This window comes from Schistocerca americana, chromosome 7, assembly GCF_021461395.2.
Source record: "Schistocerca americana isolate TAMUIC-IGC-003095 chromosome 7, iqSchAmer2.1, whole genome shotgun sequence".
In the NCBI taxonomy this organism is placed as follows: Eukaryota; Metazoa; Arthropoda; class Insecta; order Orthoptera; family Acrididae; genus Schistocerca; species Schistocerca americana.
This window is the reverse complement of record NC_060125.1, coordinates 277456083-277478867: the sequence shown is the minus strand read 5'-3', so window position 1 is coordinate 277478867 and position 22785 is coordinate 277456083. Positions and strand designations below refer to the sequence as shown.

At 40.2% G+C, this 22785-nt stretch overlaps 1 protein-coding gene across 1 annotated transcript in view; it reads left to right on the top strand.

Moving 5' to 3' along the window:
* Positions 1-22785, top strand: part of LOC124622872 (glucose dehydrogenase [FAD, quinone]-like) — a 187596-nt gene that overhangs the window by 66122 nt on the left and 98689 nt on the right. The window contains exon 6 of the mRNA XM_047148666.1: positions 13708-13910. Within this exon, the coding sequence (XP_047004622.1) occupies positions 13708-13910 (203 nt within the window). The remainder of the gene's footprint in view (positions 1-13707; positions 13911-22785) is intronic.

The following is a 22785-nucleotide window of genomic DNA, read 5'->3' as shown; positions in this document are numbered from 1 at the left end:
TCGCTAGTAAGGTTAAAGCGAATGATAGCACTGTAAAAAGAAATGTGTAAAACAATGCTGATATTTTGCCTTAAAATATGTCAAAAGAGACTGAAACATGAAAAATGTTTTACTGAACTATGGTATCAAAGGTGATTTTTTTCTGCCACATCTTTTACGTATATCTTCAATAGTAAGGCTGATGCCACGCTTTCTTGAGGAACACGGAACGCTACTTTCACTATCACGCTCTAACACTATCAAGATTTCTTAGACTAACGATGGAGTAAAGACGAAATGATGAGCAATCTGTGTTACTAAACGCTTATTCCGGTTCATGGATCATGATTCACGGTTCACATTTCCAGTTGCAAGTCGACTATCTAGCGGCTACCAGAGACAACGAAAATTTTATTTTCAAAATTAGCACAGTTATTGACCGAATCTAAAAATCTATAAAGTTGTCATAATCTACCCATTAAAAGGTAAAATCTTATGTTAAATATTTAGCACAACAAGACAGCGTTAGTGTCAGAAACTATGTGTATTTACTTTCGCAACACAGTTTTTAGATGGTATTTGCATATACTACTGAATGTTCCTGCAAAATAATATAACCGTACGCCACATAGTTCAGGAGATATGATGACATAGTCATTGAAATGTGTGAAAAATTAGCTTTTGTTTAAAACGGGGCCTAACTTACCCAGACGATACTCATCTGGCATTCGATAATTATAGCACTTCGCGACTTTCAACAGACTTAAAACATAATTTCAATCCTTTTCCATAGTTTTTCATGATGCTTGAGTTAACCCATTCGTAAAGTAATTAGTTGTTTGAAATTGTTTTATACGTGAACTTCCGATCCTTTAAAGAATTGGGGTTTTATTGGTTTAACTAACAGACACTCGAAGAAAAAAGAAGAAAATACTTAGTCTATGTCTTGTTGAAATCTACTTAGAAAATCGCTGGAACTGTTATTCACAGGGTTGGAAGAGGGGTCTATAAATACTCTCCCTCCAGTACTTATTATGATTGTGAAATTACGCTACCTCCTACACGCACAAAGACGTAATGGCTGTTACTCGTCCCTCGATCCGTTAATGCCAGAGGAAGCAACTGTAATACGAGGGTTGGAACTTAAATAGTGACAACTATTTATTCACAACCGATACAAAAGAGTTACATGTTTGCAGCTTCAAAGTAGTCACCAGCGCTGTGTAGAACACGTTGCCACCGACGTGGAAGGCGTAGTATACCGTTAGCAGAGCCTGTTCTGTTGGTGGTGCGAATAGAGCGGTCTAAAGTTATGGTGATGCTCGTGAACGACTGGTGTTATCCTAACCCATTACGTTCCTCCACGGCAGTCCATCAATGCACAGTATTACTGTTCGTTTTTGGAGCATCACCTGCGACCAGCTTTGCGAAAGAAGCGGCGACACTTTCTGCGCAACCCACCCATCATTTTGCACGACAATGCGCGGGCGCATACAGCGAAAGCTGAGGCTGCCCTGTTCGGTCGTTGGGACTTGGAGGTATTGTACCATCCACCATACTCCCCGGACTTAAGTCCTTGTGACCTTTATTTGATTCCGAAGATGAAGGAACCACTTCGTGGCATTCGCTTCAGAACTGTTCCGGAGATTCGACAGGCAGTAGACCACTCCATTCGCACCATCAACAGAACAGGCTCTGCTAACGGTATACTGCCGCCTTCCACATCGCTGGCAACGGGTTCTACACAACGGTGGTGACTACTTTGAACGACAGTAACAGGTGCAAACATGTAATTCTTTTGTATCGGTTGTGAATAAATAGTTGCCACTTTAAGTTCCAACTCTTCGTATGTAGTACGTTTGGAGGAACCGTCTACCACGCGCTTTAGGGATACCATAGATCACAGACGTAGAAGCGCCTGTTTGTACTGTGAAAATGAAAGCGTTGACGGATAACTGTATAAAGGAATGTGCAGCATTGAACAGTAGTAAATACAAATAAAACAAAAGTCAATATATACGAGCAACAAACAAACCAAAATGCTGGAGGTAAACAGAACGGAAGAACGTGGTATGTAGTGAATATGAAACACAAATTGCAGTCACTTAAATAAATAACTTTTGGATTTATATGAAACAAAAATGTTTGCAGTACTGATTAAATTCAGACTTTCATCATGTTTTATTTGGGTAAAATAAAACATGTGTAATAACGAGAAACGCTCACTGGCAGTTTCCTGAAACAGAGATGGAATTTAAGGCGTTATTTGTACAGAATAAATATAATTATATTATAGCCGAGGACGGGCGTTAGCTTTTAGCGGACCAAAGAACGATTTCGCACTGCTTAACCAAACAGTATGGCCGTATGTCAATTACACCAACTGCTTGTGAGGATCGGTGTTGTGACATTCTAATGTATAAGTATTCGACGTTTACGGAACACCGCGTCGTCACCTTTTGCTCTGAAGGCTTGGTTTAGTACCTATTAGTGTAATTACCTATTTTTCTGTGCGAACCAATTGCAGGTAACACAGCACAATCACTCAGTAATTCAGAACGAAAACACGTTTTCACTTAGCAAAACAACCACACAAAAATGACTAAAGGATAAAAGTAAAATAGTATAAATGGATTTAGATCCGAAACAAACTTGCTCGAGCTGCGGAAATAACTAACATACTTTAATTTGCAGTTGTTTCCATTTGATATTCTTGGAATACGGAAAAGAAACGTGAACCAGTAGCAAAGAACACTTTTCAAAAAATAGAATAACTGTTTTTTTCGTTCTGGAGACAACGCACAGATTAGGAGTAATTCATTTTCCGCCCCTTAAATTGCGATGTGTTAGTGTACAGTAGATCTAAATCGAAGTGTTTATTCGTACCATAAGTGTCCTAAAAAATGGTTCAAATGGCTCTGAGCACTATGGGACTTAACATCTATGGTCATCAGTCCCCTAGAACTTAGAACCACTTAAACCTAACTAACCTAAGGACAGCACACGACACCCAGTCATCACGAGGAAGTATCCTCAAATAGCTCTATTATAACCGAAGAGCGAATGGCAAGACCTGTAAGTTTAGTTACGCCACACTGCTTCACATTGCCAAAGCTTTTCAGATCCAAAATAATCGAGATTACACTGTGAAAGTACTTCCGTAAACAAATCTTGGAGTACTACATGAAGTAATCTAAAGTTGTCCTCGGTCAGTGTATATCTAAAACAGTGGGGAATGTAAGCAGTCTTCCAGTGTAGATTACGTTTGTTAATTGTAGTACACAAATATCTATAACATGTCACTTTTATTTTACAATTTCATTACACATTGTAAAATATTATATATTCGTCACCAGACATAGTTTCATGTTTCTGTTCTGTCTCTGAACTGGATAGCGACCACAAATTCAGAAGTAAAAATGAAAAATCACTGTAGTGGGTGGCTGACTACATAGTGAAGGGATAATACAAATATAATTCACTGCTCACATGCTGCTTTTCAAGATAAAATAGACGTTCGTACCATAGATTGCTTATTGCAGAGGCACTGAACTAGGAAATTTAATGAAGTAGAAAAAATATTTTCCAATATTTTACGGTATACTCTGTAGGAAAAAATATGAGTTAAACTACAGCACTTGCTCTCTCTCTCTCTCTCTCTCTCTCTCTCTCTCTCTCTATCGCTGTCGCTGTCGCTGGGAAAGATTTACTTAATTGTTGTCGTCTTCAGTCCGAGGACTGGTTTGAAGCAGCTTTCCATTTTACTCTATCCTGTGCAAGACTCTTCACCTCTGAATAACTATTGCTACTCATCCTTTTAAAACTGATTGTTATATTCATCTCTTGTTCTTCCTCTACAATTGTTATCCCCAAGACTTCCCTCTAGAATTAAACTGGTGATCGCTTCTATCTCAGAACATGTCCTGTCAGTCGATCCCTTCTTTTAGCCAAGTTACGCCACAAAAATATCCCCCCCCCCCCCCCGCCCTGTCCCCACTACCACCGCCACCACTATTTCACCATTTCTATTCAGTATCTTCTCATTGGTTACGTGATCTACCACTTTATCTTCACCGTTGTTTGTAGCATCACATTTCAAAAGTTTTTGTTCCCTTCTTGTCTGAACTGTTTATCGTCCACGTTTCACTTTCGTACGTGGCTACAAACCATACAAAAACCTTAAGAAAAGACTTCCTAACACTTAAACCTATATCGATGTTAACATATTTCTCTTCTTCGAAAACGCTTTTCATGCCACCGCCAGTATACATTTTATATCTTCCTTACTTTGGGCATCGTCAGTTATGCTACTGCCGAAATAGCAGAACTTATCTTCTGCTTTTAGCATTTCGTTTTCTATTTCAGTTCCCTAAGCGTCGCTTGATCTCATTCGACTACATTCAATTATCCTTGTTTTGATTTTGTTGATGTTTGTCTTATATCCTCTTTTTCAAGAAGCGTCCATTCCTCCCAAATGCTCTTCCACGTCCATTCTCTCTGAGATATTACAACATCATTGGCAAACCTCAATGTTTTTATTTCTTCTCTGATCATCGATTCCTTCACTAAATTTTGCTTTTGTTTCTTTCCCTTCTTCCCTGCTTGTTCAATGTAGAGATTTTATAACATCGGGGTAAGCTACAACTCTGTCTCACCGCCTTCTCAATCACAACTTCCCTCTCATGTCCCTCCACTCTTATAACTGCCGTCTGATTTCTGTACAAGTTGTAAATAGCCTTTCGCTCCATGTATTTTACCCCTGTTACCTTCCGAAATCAAAAGAGTATATTTTAGGCAACATTTTAAAAAGCTTTCTCTAAGTCTACAAATCCTATAAACGTAGGTTTTCCTTTCGTTAAGCTATCTAAGACGAGTATTAAGGTCAGTATTGCCTCGCATGTTCCATCATTTCCCCAGAACCCAAACTGATCTTCCGCGACGGCGCCTACTACCAGTTTCTCCATTCTTCTGTAAATAATTCGTGTGGATATTTTGCATCCATGATTTATCAAACTGAAAATCCGATAATTTATTTAGACAGATAATAAATTTGTTTAAAGTCAGTACCGCCATTAGACTGTTGCTTATTTACACTGTTACATTTTCACTTACACAATCATGATTTCGGCTTCAAAGTCCCATAATTGTTTAAGATGGCATACTGTCGTATTAAAATACAGTGTACTTCCTTTAACAGTGTATTTCCTTTAACATATTACTTAGTAAGTAATAGAAAAAAAACACCGTATTTGAAACCCCCTGTGCACTGAATAGTAGTGGTCCAGTAATACTGCCTTGAAGACAACCTTAGCTCATCTGAATATTTCTTGCTGCTAAGAATCACACGCTGTGTTCTATTTATTAGGAAATTTTCGATCCAATCGGAAAGCTGACTCGATATTCGGTATGTTATTCGCGAGCCTACAGTGCGGAACTGTATCGATCAAGTGAGGCAACACGGCAACAACTTGGGTGTCGGTATTTACTGTCTGTCTCGGAAGGGGACATCAATTAAACCACACTTGAAACTCCTCTCCACACAGTGAGTGGGTGGCGGAGGAAACTTTGAAATCTTCGATGGGAATCCCCGTTTTCTATAGCAGATTACGATTCTACGGAAATGGCCGGCCGAAGTGGCCGTGCGGTTAAAGGCGCTGCAGTCTGGAACCGCAAGACCGCTACGGTCGCAGGTTCGAATCCTGCCTCCGGCATGGATGTTTGTGATGTCCTTAGGTTAGTTAGGTTTAACTAGTTCTAAGTTCTAGGGGACTAATGACCTCAGCAGTTGAGTCCCATAGTGCTCAGAGCCATTTGAACCATTTTTTCTACGGAAAAATCTAAATACGTTTTGCCTGAGGCATTTTCTACGTTTCACCACAAATGACTCTAAAATCGGAGAAATATAAATGGGTATTCAATCGTAATTTTGGACATGTTACTCAATGGCCCTTGAATCTTCAATGGCGCGTGGGACCCAACATCCATGCTGAGAGGTAGGGACACGCCAGTATTTCATACGAGGGCCGTTCAGTAAGTAATGCCCCACATTTTTTTTTAAAGAAAAAAAGCTGTTAATATATATAGACAAACGTCCTTGTTGGTGTTTCACATTTGATGTGCGCCGGCGAAGTTTAGAACCGTTCTGGAGGATGGCAGAGCCATAGTACAGCGTCAAAATGGCGTCTACATATGACTCACGTTACAAACAGTGTGCTGTTATTGAATTCTTGTGTGCAGAAAAAAGAAACCGTGGTGAACATCCAAATACGTTTGTGTACAGTGCATGGCGATGCTGCAGTTGATAGGAGTACAGTTGGGCGATGGGTACAGAAAGCTACAGCCTCAGGAAATGCAGAAACGCAGCTCCATGATCAGCCACGCTCGGGGCGTCCTGTCACAGTCATTGCTCCAGACATGCTGAATCGTGCGGATGCTATTATTCGTGCCAACCTGAGCATCAAAACTCGACAATTGGCTCTACAGTTGTCAGGGTTGGAAGTGCGTATGAAATGATCGAGACTGTCAGTCAAGCAGTGAAAACATGCCTACGCCTACATGACAAGAGCTTGTATCAGCAGGGAATACAGGCTCTTCCACAGCGTTTGCGCACAACCATAGAACGTGATGGAGACTACGTAGAAAAATAGGACATGGACAAGACATATTGATGTATATTGTAACCAAATTCTGACTCTTAACAATAAATACGTTCTGGGGAAAAATGTGGGGCATTACCTGTTCGACGACCCTCGTAATTTCCAATTGGAAACCCCATTCCTAACGTTGTATTCTTCCGACATATTGAACAGGGGAATGTTCGAACCGCCACTGTGGCCGTGACTCTAGACGAACGCCACTCTACTTTTCCAGTTAGAGTAAGAGTTCAAATGCAGTATCGGCAAATTCAATACACTTAGTGATACGCTTTTCAAATGAGCGTACACAGGGCAGAAGCATATCTGTAGATATGTCAGCACAGCGTTTCTGATGCGGTCGGCCATGTCTTTACGGCCTGTTGGCACTTGCTGGTACATCTTATGTTTTAAATATCTCCACAGATAGAAATCCAGTTACGTCAAATCCGGCGACAAAGCGGTCCGACTCCCCGATCAGTGTAAACACGGCTTAATACCTCCCGTGCTTCAGTTTCGTAATGTGCTGGGCAACCGTCATGCAGAAAACACATACGTTATCGAACGTCCACCGCAACATCCTACGGTAGTACCTGTAGCTCTCACACGAAAAACCTTCGATATTTGCGTCCGTTCAACGTAACGTCGAGAAAATACGGACCAACGAGTTTGTTCATCACGACGACCATACGTTAACTGACAAAAGAGGTTGATAGCCAACTTGCCGTAACGAGAGGGGATTGTCTACACTTCAGTAAGGCATGTTATGCCGATTAACGCTACCATGTTCTGTGAATGTAGACTCATCGGGAGATAGTACATCTGCAAAGAACATGAGGATCGTTTCCATTTGCTGACGTGCTCATTCACTAAATACTACCTGGTTGTGGAAATTGGTGCCATTGAGTTCTTCATGCAGTGACACGTGGTATGGATGATACATATGACAATGCAGTATTGTGACAATACTAGCTACGGACATGTCGGAATCGCGGTGTAATTTCAGGGCGCTTATCCGTTGGTAGTGGCATACTGCCGCTAGTACAGCTATTGCACTAGCTTCTCCTGTATGACGTGTGCCTCGTTTCCTTTTGACGGTCTGTACGCTGCTATCAAACATAAAGGCGTTCACAACCTTGCAAAAGAACGAATGAGAGTGAGCTGTCTCTGGGAATAGGTCGGCTTACGAGGCAACGTCTGCCTCAACGTTTCTCCTACATTCTCCGAAAATCAGAATCGTTTCAATTTTTTCTCCTGAGGTTCACGATTCATCGTCCATGTGCACATCTGTTCTCCAAATAATAGATGTGCAGGCAATAAACACTGCGCAAGTATTGTAATGTTTAGAGCCGCTATCTGTTGTACGTCTGCACGATACGTGAACTCCGGTCGCAGTGTCCTGGCTGTTATGATACGTCGTAGTTTGCTACACGGCCACGGTGGCGCTTCGTATAGTACCCTGTTCGATATGTCGGAGGAATACAACCGTGCGAATGGGGCTTCCAATTAGAAGTTATGAAATACTGCTCTGTCCTACTCTCGCAGCATGAAGGTGGGGTCCCACGTATCACTGAATATTCAACGGCCACTGGGTAGCCTGTCGAAAATTACGATTGTGTGCCCGTTTCTATTCTTCCAATTACAGCGCCGTCTGTGGCGAGACGAAGAAAATGCTTCAGACTAAACGTATGTAGATTTTTCCGTACAGTAGTAATCTGCAATTAAAAAAATTGGGAGTTTCATTGAAGATTTCAAAGTTGTCCCCTCCCCCCATCCACCCACGCACGGGATTGCATGGCGGGGTATATTTTTCCGTAGAATAGTAATGTACAATAAAAAATGGGAGTTCCATTGAAGATTTCAAAGTTACTCCCCACTACCCAAGCACAGGGTTGCTTGGGAGGTCGAGTGTGATATCGCTGGGGGTATCCCTCCGAGAAAAACAAATTGGAGTTATAACTTTTTTATATCCGATGTGTAGTTTTCAGTTAAAATGAACACCTTGTATTTTAGCTCATAGTCCATTCATTTGATTTTGAATCATCATTTTATGTATTTATGATGTGCATATGCTTTTCTAAAAATGCTTCATTCATTTGCGGACGATTTATGTGACATAGTGATAAGCGATGTGCCTGAATGCGGAATTTGTGATTGAAAATAAGCTACAGGATAATTTTTTTTTCTAATAATGTGAATATAATAATTTGCAAAAGTCAGTAAAAAGTTTTTAAAAATAGTTTAATTATGTTTATACTCCAGTCTCTAGTTCTTATTATGTTCATAAGAGTACATAACACAATGTAATTGCACATTAAACTGAAATATCTTGGTATTACAAAAAAAAAGAACTTTCTTTACTCTTGAAACTATACGAATATTGAGAGCAGGAAGTGGGACTCCCATTGAAAACCGCAATGTATCACACTTCCTGCTCGCATTATGCATATAGTATTAAAACTAAAGAAAGTTTTTCTTGTAATAGCAAGAGATGTCAGCTTAATGTGCACTTACATTGTGTTCAGTACTCTTAAGAACATAGTACGAACTACACACCGGAATATTAACTATTTTTAAAAACTTTTGTTGACTTTTTATAAATTATTATATTCACATTTTTGCATGTAAAGCGGAAAAAAAGAAAAGGAAAATAGTTGCACTATGGATCAATATTATATGATATGAATGTACGTCCAAGCGGTGCTTAAAGTTGCTTTGCTCAGTCTGTGCTGCATAATAAACAGTTATTATAATTTTTTCATAACGGTGAGAAAGAGCAGTAGAGCACATACCTGTGAAAGGCAAAGGTCACAGCCTTGAGTCCCAGTTCGGCAAGCAGTTCTAATGTGCAAGAAAGTTTCCCTGCAGAGTGAAAATTCATTCATGAAAATCCATGGCTGTTCTTCTATTTCACGCTTAAAAGCTACAACATGTGCGTATGTTTCTTTGTTTTGATTGAAAATCTCAAATTACATTAATTGTGAAACTGAATTCGTACAGGTCGGCTTGCGTGTATGTCTTTTGATGACTTGACTGCAAGTCAGCTGCAAAATAGTATTTGCTTAAAGAGCCATTATTTTTAAACACCTTTTTTCGAAAGTAGAAGTTGTGTATGTCTTGTACACGGTGACCAATCATTAAAGAAAGAGCTTCTCCGGCGCTGGTGACGGGAGGTCCACAGCAAACGTAGCACTATTTGTCGCGTCAGATATTTCTAATATACATAACATAACCACTTAAAAAGAAATTACTCACAGCCCTCTGAGAAACTTCAGCAACTACTTGACGAATGTTGGTCTTAAGTTCATCTAAAGTGTGTGGAATTTATTCGCACACTTTCTCTTTTAAGGCATCCACCAGCAGACAAAACTCGCAGCGGCTAGAGTCAGGGGAACGAGGAGACCATATGTTGTTAATGAAAACTCTATCTTTAAACACGTCGTTAATTAGCTGTAATTGTACAAGTTGACTGTATGTGATGTCACAGAGTCCTGCTTAGAGACCGCGAAAGCACGTTCTCTCTCAGATAATTGGCCAAAAAAGTCGCAAAATGTTTTCCACATGCCGCTCACTGTTAATTGTTTCCTGAAAGAAAATTTTCGAATAGCGCATCACACTCCTATATTTTTATCAGGCAGGGGTGCCACGTATATTACATTAGGCTTTCCGTAACTCCAGTAATGGTTATTCTGTATATCCACGTAGGTTGAACCATGGTTCGTCGGAAAAGAAATTTAAGAGAGGATCAATTTCTCCGTCATGCGCCGTGTTCAAAATCGATTCATAAAACTGCAACATTTTAGCAGCGTCATCCAGTTTAAGTTTCTGAACTGCAGTTATTTTATAGGGCTCTAACTTCAGTAACTTTTTAGCCGTTTGAACAGAGCCATAGGAAATTCCTATTTACTGGAAAATACGTGGAATTGATTCTCTAGTTGACCTTTCCAGAGCATACACAGTTTTATCCAGAGTTGCTTCTGTGGTTACTGTATGTGGTTGTCTATGTTTACTTGTCAAGAACACTCCCCGTTCAACAGAATTTATTCGTCAATCGGCGAATTGTACTCCAATTAGGAACCTGAACTACAGGAAATTCCTCTTGAAATGCTCTCCTTACTGCACGCGCTGATTCTATAATACACACTTATGAACCATACAAGAACACTCTTTGGTGCATAGAGTACTTGTATTCCGCCATTTCACTTGAAATGCTTTAGCTCAATACACCGCACTGCGTCGCCTAACGGACACGTGCTACCTACGTGAGATTTGTGAAATGATTCAAATGGCTCTGAGCACTATGGGACTTAACTTCTGAGGTCATCAGTCCCCTAGAGCGTAGAACCACTTAAACCTAACTAACCTAACGACATCACACACATCCACGCCCGAGGCAAGATTCGAACCTGCGACCGTAGCGGTCACGCGGTTCCAGACTGAAGCGCCTAGAGCCGCTCGGCCACTCCAGCCCTCTGATTTATGAACAAACGCCTCACGGTGGAGTGGAAATACGATGGCTATTCGGAAAGTAAGGTCAGAGGGGGCGCGAAATGGAAACCACAGTGAAAATCCGATGAAGCTTTGCACAGTTGTGTTGTGCAGTGCTTGCAGTATCGCGTCACGTCCCAAGTGTGAGGGTCTGATCTGAGATTTCGCCTGATGTCATGCAGCCCACACAACATAAGTGTCATATGTTTCCTTCTGCATGGCAATTCTCAGTCGCACTCGTAAGGCGCTATGAAGAAGCTCCTGCAATGTTTTCTATGGGAAGTGATTGATCATCCATAATGGTTTCATCTCTGCTCATATGAACAGCTACCTATGAAGACAACATTCTGGCACAGACAACGAGCTATAGATCAGCATAGAGAATTTGCAGGAAGCACAGGCGGCTTGCTTCTATGACGAGGGTATTGGAAAGTCGGTACAACGCTACGACAAATGTGTAAACAGGAGCGGCGACTATGTAGAGAAATAGCTGGAAGTGGTAGCTAACTATTGCAAATAAAACATTGATTTTCACAGTGGTTTTCATTTTGCGACCGATGGGACCTTACATCCCGAATAGGTCTTGTATATTCCCCGCCAGCGCTACCACAGGCGGGTTGACAGGGTGAGGGGCGGGGTGACCAAAATATGCCTACCAGGTGGGGGTTGCGTTAAGAACGGACCCTCCTGTATTTACGTTTCGCATCCTCTTGTACATCTTTAGTGTGACCTTGTTTTTGGTTTACTTACATACACACCTTTTAAACCTTACTATCGTTATGAATCTATTGGTAGCATCTTTGATTAATAATCACAACGCCCTCGGTCCCGAGTTTGAGCCACAATACTGCTTAATTTTTGAATAAAAATCACCAGCTTTGGCGGGCAAAGACTTCTAGCAAAAGGAGCCACTCTCATTCTGCCAATGGCCTTGTCAAAGAGGGCGGGATGGGAAAATACCCATAAAGGCAGAAGAATCAGCAATGATCAACGGCATAAGGATGCATAGACAATGGAAACCACTGCGTTAAAGTCACGTAATGTGTATCCACAGGACATGTGTCATGTGACTGTAAAAGTGTCATAATGATCTCTCCACTGGCAAAACATTCCGGAGCAGCCCTCACTCGCACATGCGGGAAGAGAATGCCAAGGGAGGTGACCGTGAGAAAAAGACTGAATAACCAACGAAAGGATAACGTTCTACGAGTCGGGGCGTGGAATGTCAGAAGCTTGAACGTGGTAGGAAAGCAAGAAAATCTGAGGAGGGGAATGCAAAGGCACAATCTAGATATGGTGGGGGTCAGCTAAGTGAAACGGAAATAAGACAGAGATTTTTGGTCAGACGAGTACAGGGTAATGTCAACAGCAGTGTGTAATGTTGTAACAGAAGTACGAATGGTATGAATAGGAAAGTAGGACAGGGAGTGCGTTACTGTGAACAGTTCAGTGACAGGGTTGTTCTCATCAGAATCGACAGCGCACCAACACCGACAACAGTAGTTCAGGTATACATGCCGACGTCAGCAAGCCGAAGATGAAGAGATAAAGTATATAGGGATACTAAGCAAGTAATTCGATACGTAAAGGGAGATGAAAATGTAATAGTCATGGGGGATTCGAATGTGGGTGTAGGCGAAGGAGCAGAAGAAAGGGTCACGGGGGAATATGGGCTTGCTTACGACTCCCACACTCTTCGGAAATTACTATATTCCAAAGGGCTTACAATTTTTCTTAACAAATGAATTTCTACTAATTTCCGTTACATTATTAATTTCGATTATTATTTCATAATTGAATCCGGAAATAAATACGATAAACAGTACAGGATTGCGTAATTACTAATAGAAATTTTAAGTGTGCCAGTACTTCGTAATTTCTAAAAAATTAATTTTAACTGTACATTCAGAACTAGTACTTATCGGTTATAACATCGAAACTGAAATATTTTGAAAGTAATTCCTTTTCATAAATTTTAGCTTGAAATATAACATACTGTGTATCAAATTATATGAAAGTCTTCAGAAAAACAACCGAGATAATACTGACCTGTCCAAAACTCGGAAAATATAACTGGTATCGACCGTTGAAGAAAAGTAATGCTAGAGGAGGATGTCCCGTTACAACTTTCATGATATTAGAGAGAGCTGTAGAGGGTAAAACTGTAGAGGAAGACAGATAGTGAAATAAATCAATCAAATAAAAAAAACTGGTAACACAAGTTGTAAAACATAAAATGAATTTCGAGAAGAGGTTATATTGCCATACTCATCGAGCGATGCTATGGTATTGTCGCTGCTCAGTTGTTCGTCGTTGTGTTTCTTTCTGGTGGGGATCTGTATGCTTTTTTGGTTCATCGGCTGGAGCCGAACTTATCTCATTTGTGTGAGTGTGTGTGAGAGGGAGAGTAAGAGAGAGAGAGAGAGAGAGAGAGAGAGAAAGGGAGACAGAGAGAACAAGTGGGGTCGGAGGGTGGGAGATGGGGGAAGAGGTCTGAGAAGCAGAGAAGATTTCTGTTCCACAGATTGCAAATCTAAACAGTGTATATATCTAACGTTAGACAACGACTTTGTGAGTGTTTTGATTCCTGTAATGTGTGTCGGTGCAGGTGCTGATAGACCCGGAGACGATGACGGCGCTGGGCGTGCAGTACGAGAGGGACGGCGAGGTGGGCGTGGTGCGCGCCTCCCGGGAAGTCGTCCTGTCAGCGGGGGCGGTGGGCACGGCGCAGCTGCTCATGCTGTCCGGCCTTGGGCCTGCGGACCACCTCCACGACGTGGGCGTGCCCCTGCTCAAGGACCTGCCCGTCGGGTACGTGCACCACTCTGGCACCAGAAAAAAGGCTGGATAAGTACTGCAGTCTGGCGTCCCGCACTCCCCTTTGTCATTTCAAGTATGTCCTTCAGGGAGGTCAAACACTTCTCCCTAACATGTCATAAAACTGAATAGCGCATCAGTTTCCTTTTCTTGGAAGGAGAGACAGCATTGGTAGTATTTTTTTGATTTATTAACCGCAAAATCGATTTTCCGTCACTAAGTGACCATCCTCAGTGCTAGAAGTTAAAAATTTTCACATAACGATCAGAGAGTATAAAACAGAAAATCACAACTATACCTGCATATGAACATAACAGTTGGTAGGAACATACATGTAATATACAATTTAAATTGGTAGGCAGTGGTGTCAATAAGCTTAGAGCGATCACATAAACTGAGGCCGCTGTTTACATGCACTTGTTCAGCAGACCTCGGTGTGACAGGGCTTGGAACGCCTTCTATGTGACATGTGTCACGTGAAGACTTAATATTACTGGTTTTGCGAGATATTAACACTAATGTTATGTGAAAATTTTTAACTTAATAAAACAAAAAAATACGACCAATGCTGTCTCTCCTTTCAAGTCTATCCACTATTTTAAATACAAGAAGTTGAAAATCAAGCTGGCGATCACAAGCCAACATATCCAGTTCAACAATGAGTGTATCAAGAAAAATGTTACCCCACGGTATGTACAAAGTTACTTCAATAGACGAAGACAAATCGGCACAGCAACAATGAAAAAATGCGAACTGGTTTTGATGAGAAGTCTGCCGTTCGAAGCACACGCCAATTTGGCTGAACTTGTTTCTCCTTTGACCTTAGATTTGTTACTCTCAAGAGTGAATGAGATTGTGTATAATGCAGTTAGCAAAGTAAGAGCTAAACATGTCCAAAAAATAGCTAAGCTAATGGGACAAGGGAAAAGACAAATATTAAGGGGCGAATATAAATATAACTTCTATCCTAGAGTTAAAAATTTAACCGATATAGTATTTAATCAAGAAGAAAATGAACTTTTAAGTAAGGGTTTAAAATACAACGTACATAAACAATTGGATAGTAGGGCAATTACGAATACACTAGTGCAGGTAAAATTCGCGATGGACAGTTGTAAAATAAATAAGGTAGAACAGAATAAAATGGCTGTAGCGGTAGAAAAGCTATCAAAGAACGAAGTAGAAAAAGCAAATAACCAAAACAGGAGGCATCATTTGACAGTGAAAAGCTTGAATAATAAATTACAAGAAAGTAATGCAAGTGTCACAAAGGCAGACAAAAGGAATTCTGTTATTATTGTTACAAAAAAAAGTGTATGTAGAAAAAACTTTACAATTTTTTCAAGAAAACGGTATTACATCAATTGCGAGAGACCCAACGAATGAGATTCAAAGAAAGTTAAATGAGAAACTTAAATCACTTTCAAATGTAATAGCCCCTCGTGGGATACAGTATCTCAAGGTAATGAATCCAAAAATTCCTAAGCTACGATCACAATTCAAGGTTCATAAGGAGTCTAACCCCATTAGGCCTGTAGTTGATGGGAGAGGGGGCCCTTTGGTGAATATTGCGATAAAATGCCTAACTATTTTTAATAAGCATTATAACTTTGAACAACAGTTCTCGATTAAAAATAGTGCCCAATTAGTAGAGAAAATAAAATATATACCTATTACAGACACTATGACGTTTCTTTCGCTAGACATTGTCAATTTATATACCAATATCCCGATTGAGGAAACAGTACAAATTATTTACGCTAATCTCAGAAACCACAGTAATATGTCCAGCGTGGAAATCATTGAGTTCATAGAACTGTTACCATTCTGCTTAATGTACAACTACTGCACATTTAATGACAAAATTTATGTCCAAAAGGACGCACTCAGCATGGGAAATTGTGTCAGGGATTACGGCACACATCTTTATTAACTATCTTGAACTGAAATTACTAAAAGTTTTTCCCACATTAGCTGAAAAGATCGTATGCTACTATAGATATGTGGACGACACGCTATTGCTAATTAATGGCAGTCAATCTGATATTGACGAATTCGTCAGTACATTTAATAGTTTACACAACAAAATTACTTTCACAGTTGAAAAAGAACAGAATGGAGTCATTAATTATTTAGACCTAACCATTGGAAGGGAAAATGGAAAACATACATTTGACATTTACAGAAAATCAGTATTCACAGATATCATCTTAGATTATGGTTCACAACACCCTGACCAACACAAGAAAGTGTTTTTCCGTTTTGTATTTCATCGTACTGTATGTTCCGATTACCATTATCTAATGAAAACCATGAGAAAGAGTTAAACTTAGTCAAACAAATTGCAAGAAATAATAATTACCCGTTGAAATACGTCATGGACATTCATGAGATGGTATCCAAAAAATATAGTAAAGACAATTTAAGTCAGAATGAGACAAGCGAAACTAAAAATCAAAAATTTATCACTTTGCCTTTCTATGGTCCCATTAGCAATAAAATTGCCAGAGTATTCAAGAAGAGGAATATTAATGTAGGTTTCTCGACGACGAACAGACTAGGCGTGCTTTTAAGGAATAACATTCATGAACGCAATGTCTTACATGAACCAGGTGTTTGCAAACTTATGTGTGCCACGTGTAATGCAGGTTACATAGGGCAAACCGGAAGAAAATTAGAAACAAGGTTCCGTGAGCACGTGGCACTTGAGCGGAAGGATATTGCGGAAAAATCGAATTTCGCAGCCCATCTGGTAGCTACTGCTCATACAACTCCAGATTTGACGTAGCAATTGAAGTTGTTGCACAAGGGTAAAAAAAGACGCTTTCTCGACCTTGTGGAAGCGATGGAGATCTTTTGCCATCATAATCTCCAGAAATCCCGCTACTTAACGAGCAAACGATATCGAGAAGCACACATTTTTGGGAATGCTTCTCCGATTTCCTATGACAAAAGTCAACAACTTGTTGCCAATTATCACAATTAGCAATTTGTAGTCAGTTGCTTGTTATCCCCTATATACAACGCCTCAGTCATAGTTGCTACGAGAACACTTACAATGACCGCTATTCCAACTATCTCAACACATAGACACACATGTTTCGGTTTGTTCTAATAACATTACTAATTTCGGTTTTTGAAAAGTATGCTCCCTTTTGTTCCGTAATTTTCGGAACTTATGGACGCCTGAACATAATTTTACTACAGTCGACATCTCTTAGGCGTTGACACAAAGTAATATGAACCGGTTATCACTTTACGTAATTATTTTTAATGTATGTTAACAATTCCTTTTCTGTTTGAATAAGTGCTGGATATTGTGCATAGCCTATGTTTAATTTCTCTAAAGTACGATGTATATTTCTGGTATAATTGGCGCTATTACCTGTCCTTCCTCATGATGGTTTCTCGATGTTTGATGTATACTACTTGTTCGCACCTTATATTTTTAAATTTATTTCAATAACACAATTAGAATTATAGGTACTTCTTAAGTCTGCTTTTATTTCATATAAGTCCCACTGCTATTATAAGTTATGTAAAATCAAATTATTTTATTAATATTCAAAACCGGTTGCTTGGCAATTTTATTACTGTTTTATCAACGTGTGAATGTACGTATGGGTTCTGACCCAGTGCTTATGCGGAAGCGTACAACCAGTGATAGGACGAATGATATGTACATTATCACGTCGTTAAATATGATAACAAAATTGTTACTCTACACCCTCAATCCTTTTTTGTTGTTATAATGAATATTGTTTAATGGCATTTGAATTGCTACTTAGTGGCATTTTCGTACTATTACTATCTTTATACGAGGGTCAGTCAAAAAGTAATGCCTCCTATTTTTTTTTCTACGTTTAATTGTCAGGAAATTTAAATGCAATTACATAGGTTGAAAACCACAACATTGAGGATCATTTTGTCATTTTAGAATGTAATCTCCGCCCATCTCTACAGTTTTGGTCCATCTTTGAACAAGGGCATGTATCCCAGCACGGTAAAAATCACAGCTCTGCTTCCTAAGCCATTGACGCACGGATGTTTTGACGGCCTCCTCATCTTCAAAATGAATCCCACGATGAGCTTCTTTTAGTGGCCCGAACAGATGGAAGTCTGATGGTGCCAGGTCAGGGCTGTATGGGGGATGAGGCAAAACTTCCCATCCAATTTTGACAATCTCGTCAGAGGTGTGACGACTGGTGTGTGGTCTTGCATTGTCATGCAAAAGAAGAACATCTGCCATTGATTTTGTTGGGCGAACTCGCTGAAGACGTGCTTTAAGTTTGTTGAGGGTTGTGACGTATTGAACAGAATTTATTGTGCATCCCTGCTCCAAAAAATCAACCAGAATCACACCCTCTGTATCCCAGAAAACTGTTGCCATAACTTTCCCTGCCGATCGCACAGTTTTGAATTTTTTCTTCCTCGGCGAGCTTGTGTGACGCCACTCCATTGACTGCCTCTTTGATTCGGGTTCAAAAAAATGCACCCATGTTTCGTCCCCGGTCACAATTTTTTTCAGAAACTCATCTCCCTCCAAACGGAAGCGCTGCAAGTGTTGGGAGGCTATTGTTTTCCTTGCCTCTTTATTCTGATCGGTTAACATTCTTGGAACCCACCGTGCACAAACTTTTGAGTACCCCAATTGTTTAATAATCGTGATCACACTGCCTTTACTAAGAGAAATAATGCGACACACTTCATCTGCAGTCACCCGACGGTCACCACGAATGATGTCATCAACTTGCTGAATGTTGTGTGGAGTCACTGCACTCACCGGCCTGCCGCTCCGCTTTTCGTCAGTCAACGGTGTTTGCCCTTCAGCTTCCTTACAACGACGAACCCATCGTCTAACAGTGCTGACATCCACTGTCACAACACCATACACCTTCTTCAGTCTTTCATGAATGCGTATGGGCGTTTCACCTTCTGCATTCAAGAATTCAATCACACAACGCTGTCTCAAACGAACATCGATGTCGGCCATCTTACAAACTTCTGCTGTGTTGCCACCTGTTGACACAGAAAGTTACTACTGCAGTGGATTGCAGAAGAAGGTTTGAGGAATGGCGCCAAATTCTAATTTTTCACTTAACTTAATTTCTTTAAGTAGAAAAAAAATGGGAGGCATTACTTTTTGACCGACCCTCGTATATTTGACTTCTCAGTTTTAACGTAATATTTACGTAAATCAAGAACGATATACTTCTAACTTCCCACGCTAAATGGTGGGTGCTATGTTTTACAGTAAGCAACCGTGTATATTTGATGTCATGTATGCATGGGTTTTGACCCAGTGCTTATGCGGAAGCCTATAACCACTGTTATAACAATGCTAGCTTGTCCAAAGGGACAAACGAGACGTACATCAGCATGTCGGTTAAATATGATAACAAAATTGTTTATCCACACCTACAAACCTTTTTGTAATGAACATTGTGTTTCACGGCATTTTAATTATTACATAATGGCAGTTTCGTACTATTACTATTTTTTATATATTTGACTCCTTAGTCTTAACGTAACATTTTACGTAAATCACGAACGTTGTACTTCTAACTTCCCACGCCAGATGGTGGGTATTATGTTGTTTAAAACCTGTGTTATACCTCATTTCATGTTATTCATATATTATTCTTTTTCATTGTCTTTTTCTCTTTTACCTGTCCTGCACTCTGACGACTTATTACCGATCTGTTTTATGTTTTGTAAGTTTGTTTTTTAAAAACAATACGCCAATGTATTTTAGATGTTTCCTTCCCCCTTCGTCTGCTATGTGTTTTACGTACATTTTAAATTTCAATTACTTCATGATTCACAAATGCACAAGAGTTATTTAGTGTTAATATCTCGCAAAACCAGTAATATTAAGTCTTCACGTGACACAAGTCACATAGAGGGCGTTACAAGCCCTGTCACATCGAGGTCTGCCGAACAAGTGCATGTAAACAGCGGCCTCAGTTTATGTGATCGCTCTAAGTTTATTGACACCAGTGCCTACCAATTTAAATTGTATATTACAGGTATGTTCCTACCAACTGTTATGTTCATATGCAGGTGTAATTGTGATTTTCTGTTTTATACTCTCTGATCGTTATGTGAAAAATTTTTAACTTCTAGCACTGAGAATGGTCACTTAGTGACCGAAAATCGATTTTGCAGTTAATAAATCAAAAAAATTCGACCAATGGTGTCTCTCCTTCCAAGTATATCCACTATCTGGTCGTGGTGCACAGGACACTCCATAGAGTGGCCAATCAATAGTTTCCTTTTCGTCTCACTCTATTTTAGTGGAATGTTGATGTTATCCCATAACATAGTTCAGTGGCAAAACTGCATTCACGACACACAAATAAGGTTTATGATTGTATACAACATTGGACATCTGTAAGGTTTACAAAACATTATACGTCCTTCTTCTTATTCTTCTCATTCTTTAGCGTTCGTCCTGCCCGGTGGAGGATCCTTAAGGAGATTTTCTGTCTCTCTCACTCATTCTCTCTCTCTCTCTCTCTCTCTCTATCTCTCTCTCTCTCTCTCTCTCACACACACACACACACACACACTCTTTCCAAGCATTAATCCCGACGTTTCGGGGTCTGCTGTTACGGTTAAACGGACGTGGCACGTTAATGATAAGGTGTTGCCGGATACCCTGTCTGTCGCCAAGGAGATTTTCTGTCTCTATTTTGTCTAATCGTGGACCACGTCTGGATGAATATTTACAGCCTTCAGGTCGTATAGAACATCGGTCCATCGCCGTCTTGATAAGTCCTTAGTTCTCTCTCCTATGACTTTCACTGTGTGGACTCCAGCATAGTGCTGAAACTAGACGTGAGATTGACTCGTTAAATCGTTGGAAGTCTTCTACAAAAGTACCGATCCATTATGCCTCTACAACTGTCCATAATTGCCAAAGTGTTGCCAGAGCAGGATTTAGCGCACGAACTGACGTCTCGATTATGTCCCATAATGTTCGATGGGATTCATGTTAGGCGATCTGGGTAGCCAAATCATTCGCACAAATTGTCCAGAATGTTCTTCAAACCATTACCGGATAATTGTGGCCTGGTGACACAATGTTGTTGTTGTCGTGGTCTTCAGTCCTGAGACTGGTTTGATGCAGCTCTCCATGCTACTCTATCCTGTGCAAGCTTTTTCATCTCCCAGTACCTACTGCAACCTACATCCTTCTGAATCTGCTTAGTGTATTCATCTCTTGATCTCCCTCTACGATTTTTACCCTCCACGCTGCCCTCCAATACTAAATTGGTGATCCCTTGATGCCTCAGAACATGTCCTACCAACCGATCCCTTCTTCTGGTCAAGTTGTGCCACAAACTTCTCTTCTCCCCAATCCTATTCAATACTTCCTCATTAGTTATGTGATCTACCCATCTAATCGTCAGCATTCTTCTGTAGCACCACATTTCGAAAGCTTCTATTCTCTTCTTTTCCAAACTATTTATCGTCCATGTTTCACTTCCATACATGGCTACACTCCATACAAATACTTTCAGAAATGACTTCTTGACACTTAAATCTATACTCGATGTTAACAAATTTCTCTTCTTCAGAAACGCTTTCCTTGCCATAGCCAGTCTACATTTTATATCCTCTCTACTTCGACCATCATCAGTTATTTTGCTCCCCAAATAGCAAAACTCCTTTACTACTTTAAGTGTCTCATTTCCTAATCTAATTCCCTCAGCATCACACGACTTAATTAGATTACTTTCCATTATCCTTGTTTTGCTTTTGTTGATGTTCATCTTATATCCTCCTTTCAAGACACTGTCCATTCCATTCAACTGCTCTTCCAAGTCCTTTGCTGTCTCTGACAGAATTACAATGTCATCGGCGAACCTCAAAGTTTTTATTTCTTCTCCATGAATTTTAATACCTACTCCAAATTTTTCTTTTGTTTCCTTTACTGCTTGCTCAATATACAGATTGAACAACATCGGGAAGAGGCTACAACCCTGTCTTACTCCCTTCCCAACCACTGCTTCCCTTTCATGTCCCTCGACTCTTATAACTGCTATCTGGTTTCTGTACAAATTGTAAATAGCCTTTCGCTCCCTGTATTTTACCCCTGCCACCTTTAGAATTTGAAAGAGAGTATTCCAGTCAACATTGTCAAAAGCTTTCTCTAAGTCTACAAATGCTAGAAACGTAGGTTTGCCTTTCCTTAATCTTTCTTCTAAGATTAGTCGTAAGGTGAGTATTGCCTCACGTGTTCCAGTGTTTCTACGGAATCCAAACTGATCTTCCCCGAGGTCGGCTTCTACTAGTTTTTCCATTCGTCTGTAAAGAATTCGTGTTAGTATTTTGCAGCTGTGACTTATTAAACTGATAGTTCGGTAATTTTCACATCTGTCAACACCTGCTTTCTTTGGGATTGGAATTATTATATTCTTCTTGAAGTCTGAGGGTATTTCGCCTGTTTCATACATCTTGCTCACCAGATGGTAGAGTTTTGTCAGGAGTGGCTCTCCCAAGACCGTCAGTAGTTCCAGTGGAATGTTGTCTACTCCGGGGGCCTTGTTTCGACTCAGGTCTTTCAGTGCTCTGTCAAACTCTTCACGCAGTATCATATCTCCCATTTCATCTTCACCTACATCCTCCTCCATTTCCATAATATTGTTCTCGAGTACATCGCCCTTGTATAGACCCTCTATATACTCCTTCCATCTTTCTGCTTTCCCTTCTTTGCTTATAACTGGGTTTCCATCTGAGCTCTTGATATTCATACAAGTCGTTCTCTTATCTCCAAAGGTCTTTCTAATTTTCCTGTAGGCAGTATCTATCTTACCCCTAGTGAGATAGGCCTCTACATCCTTACATTTGTCCTCTAGCCATC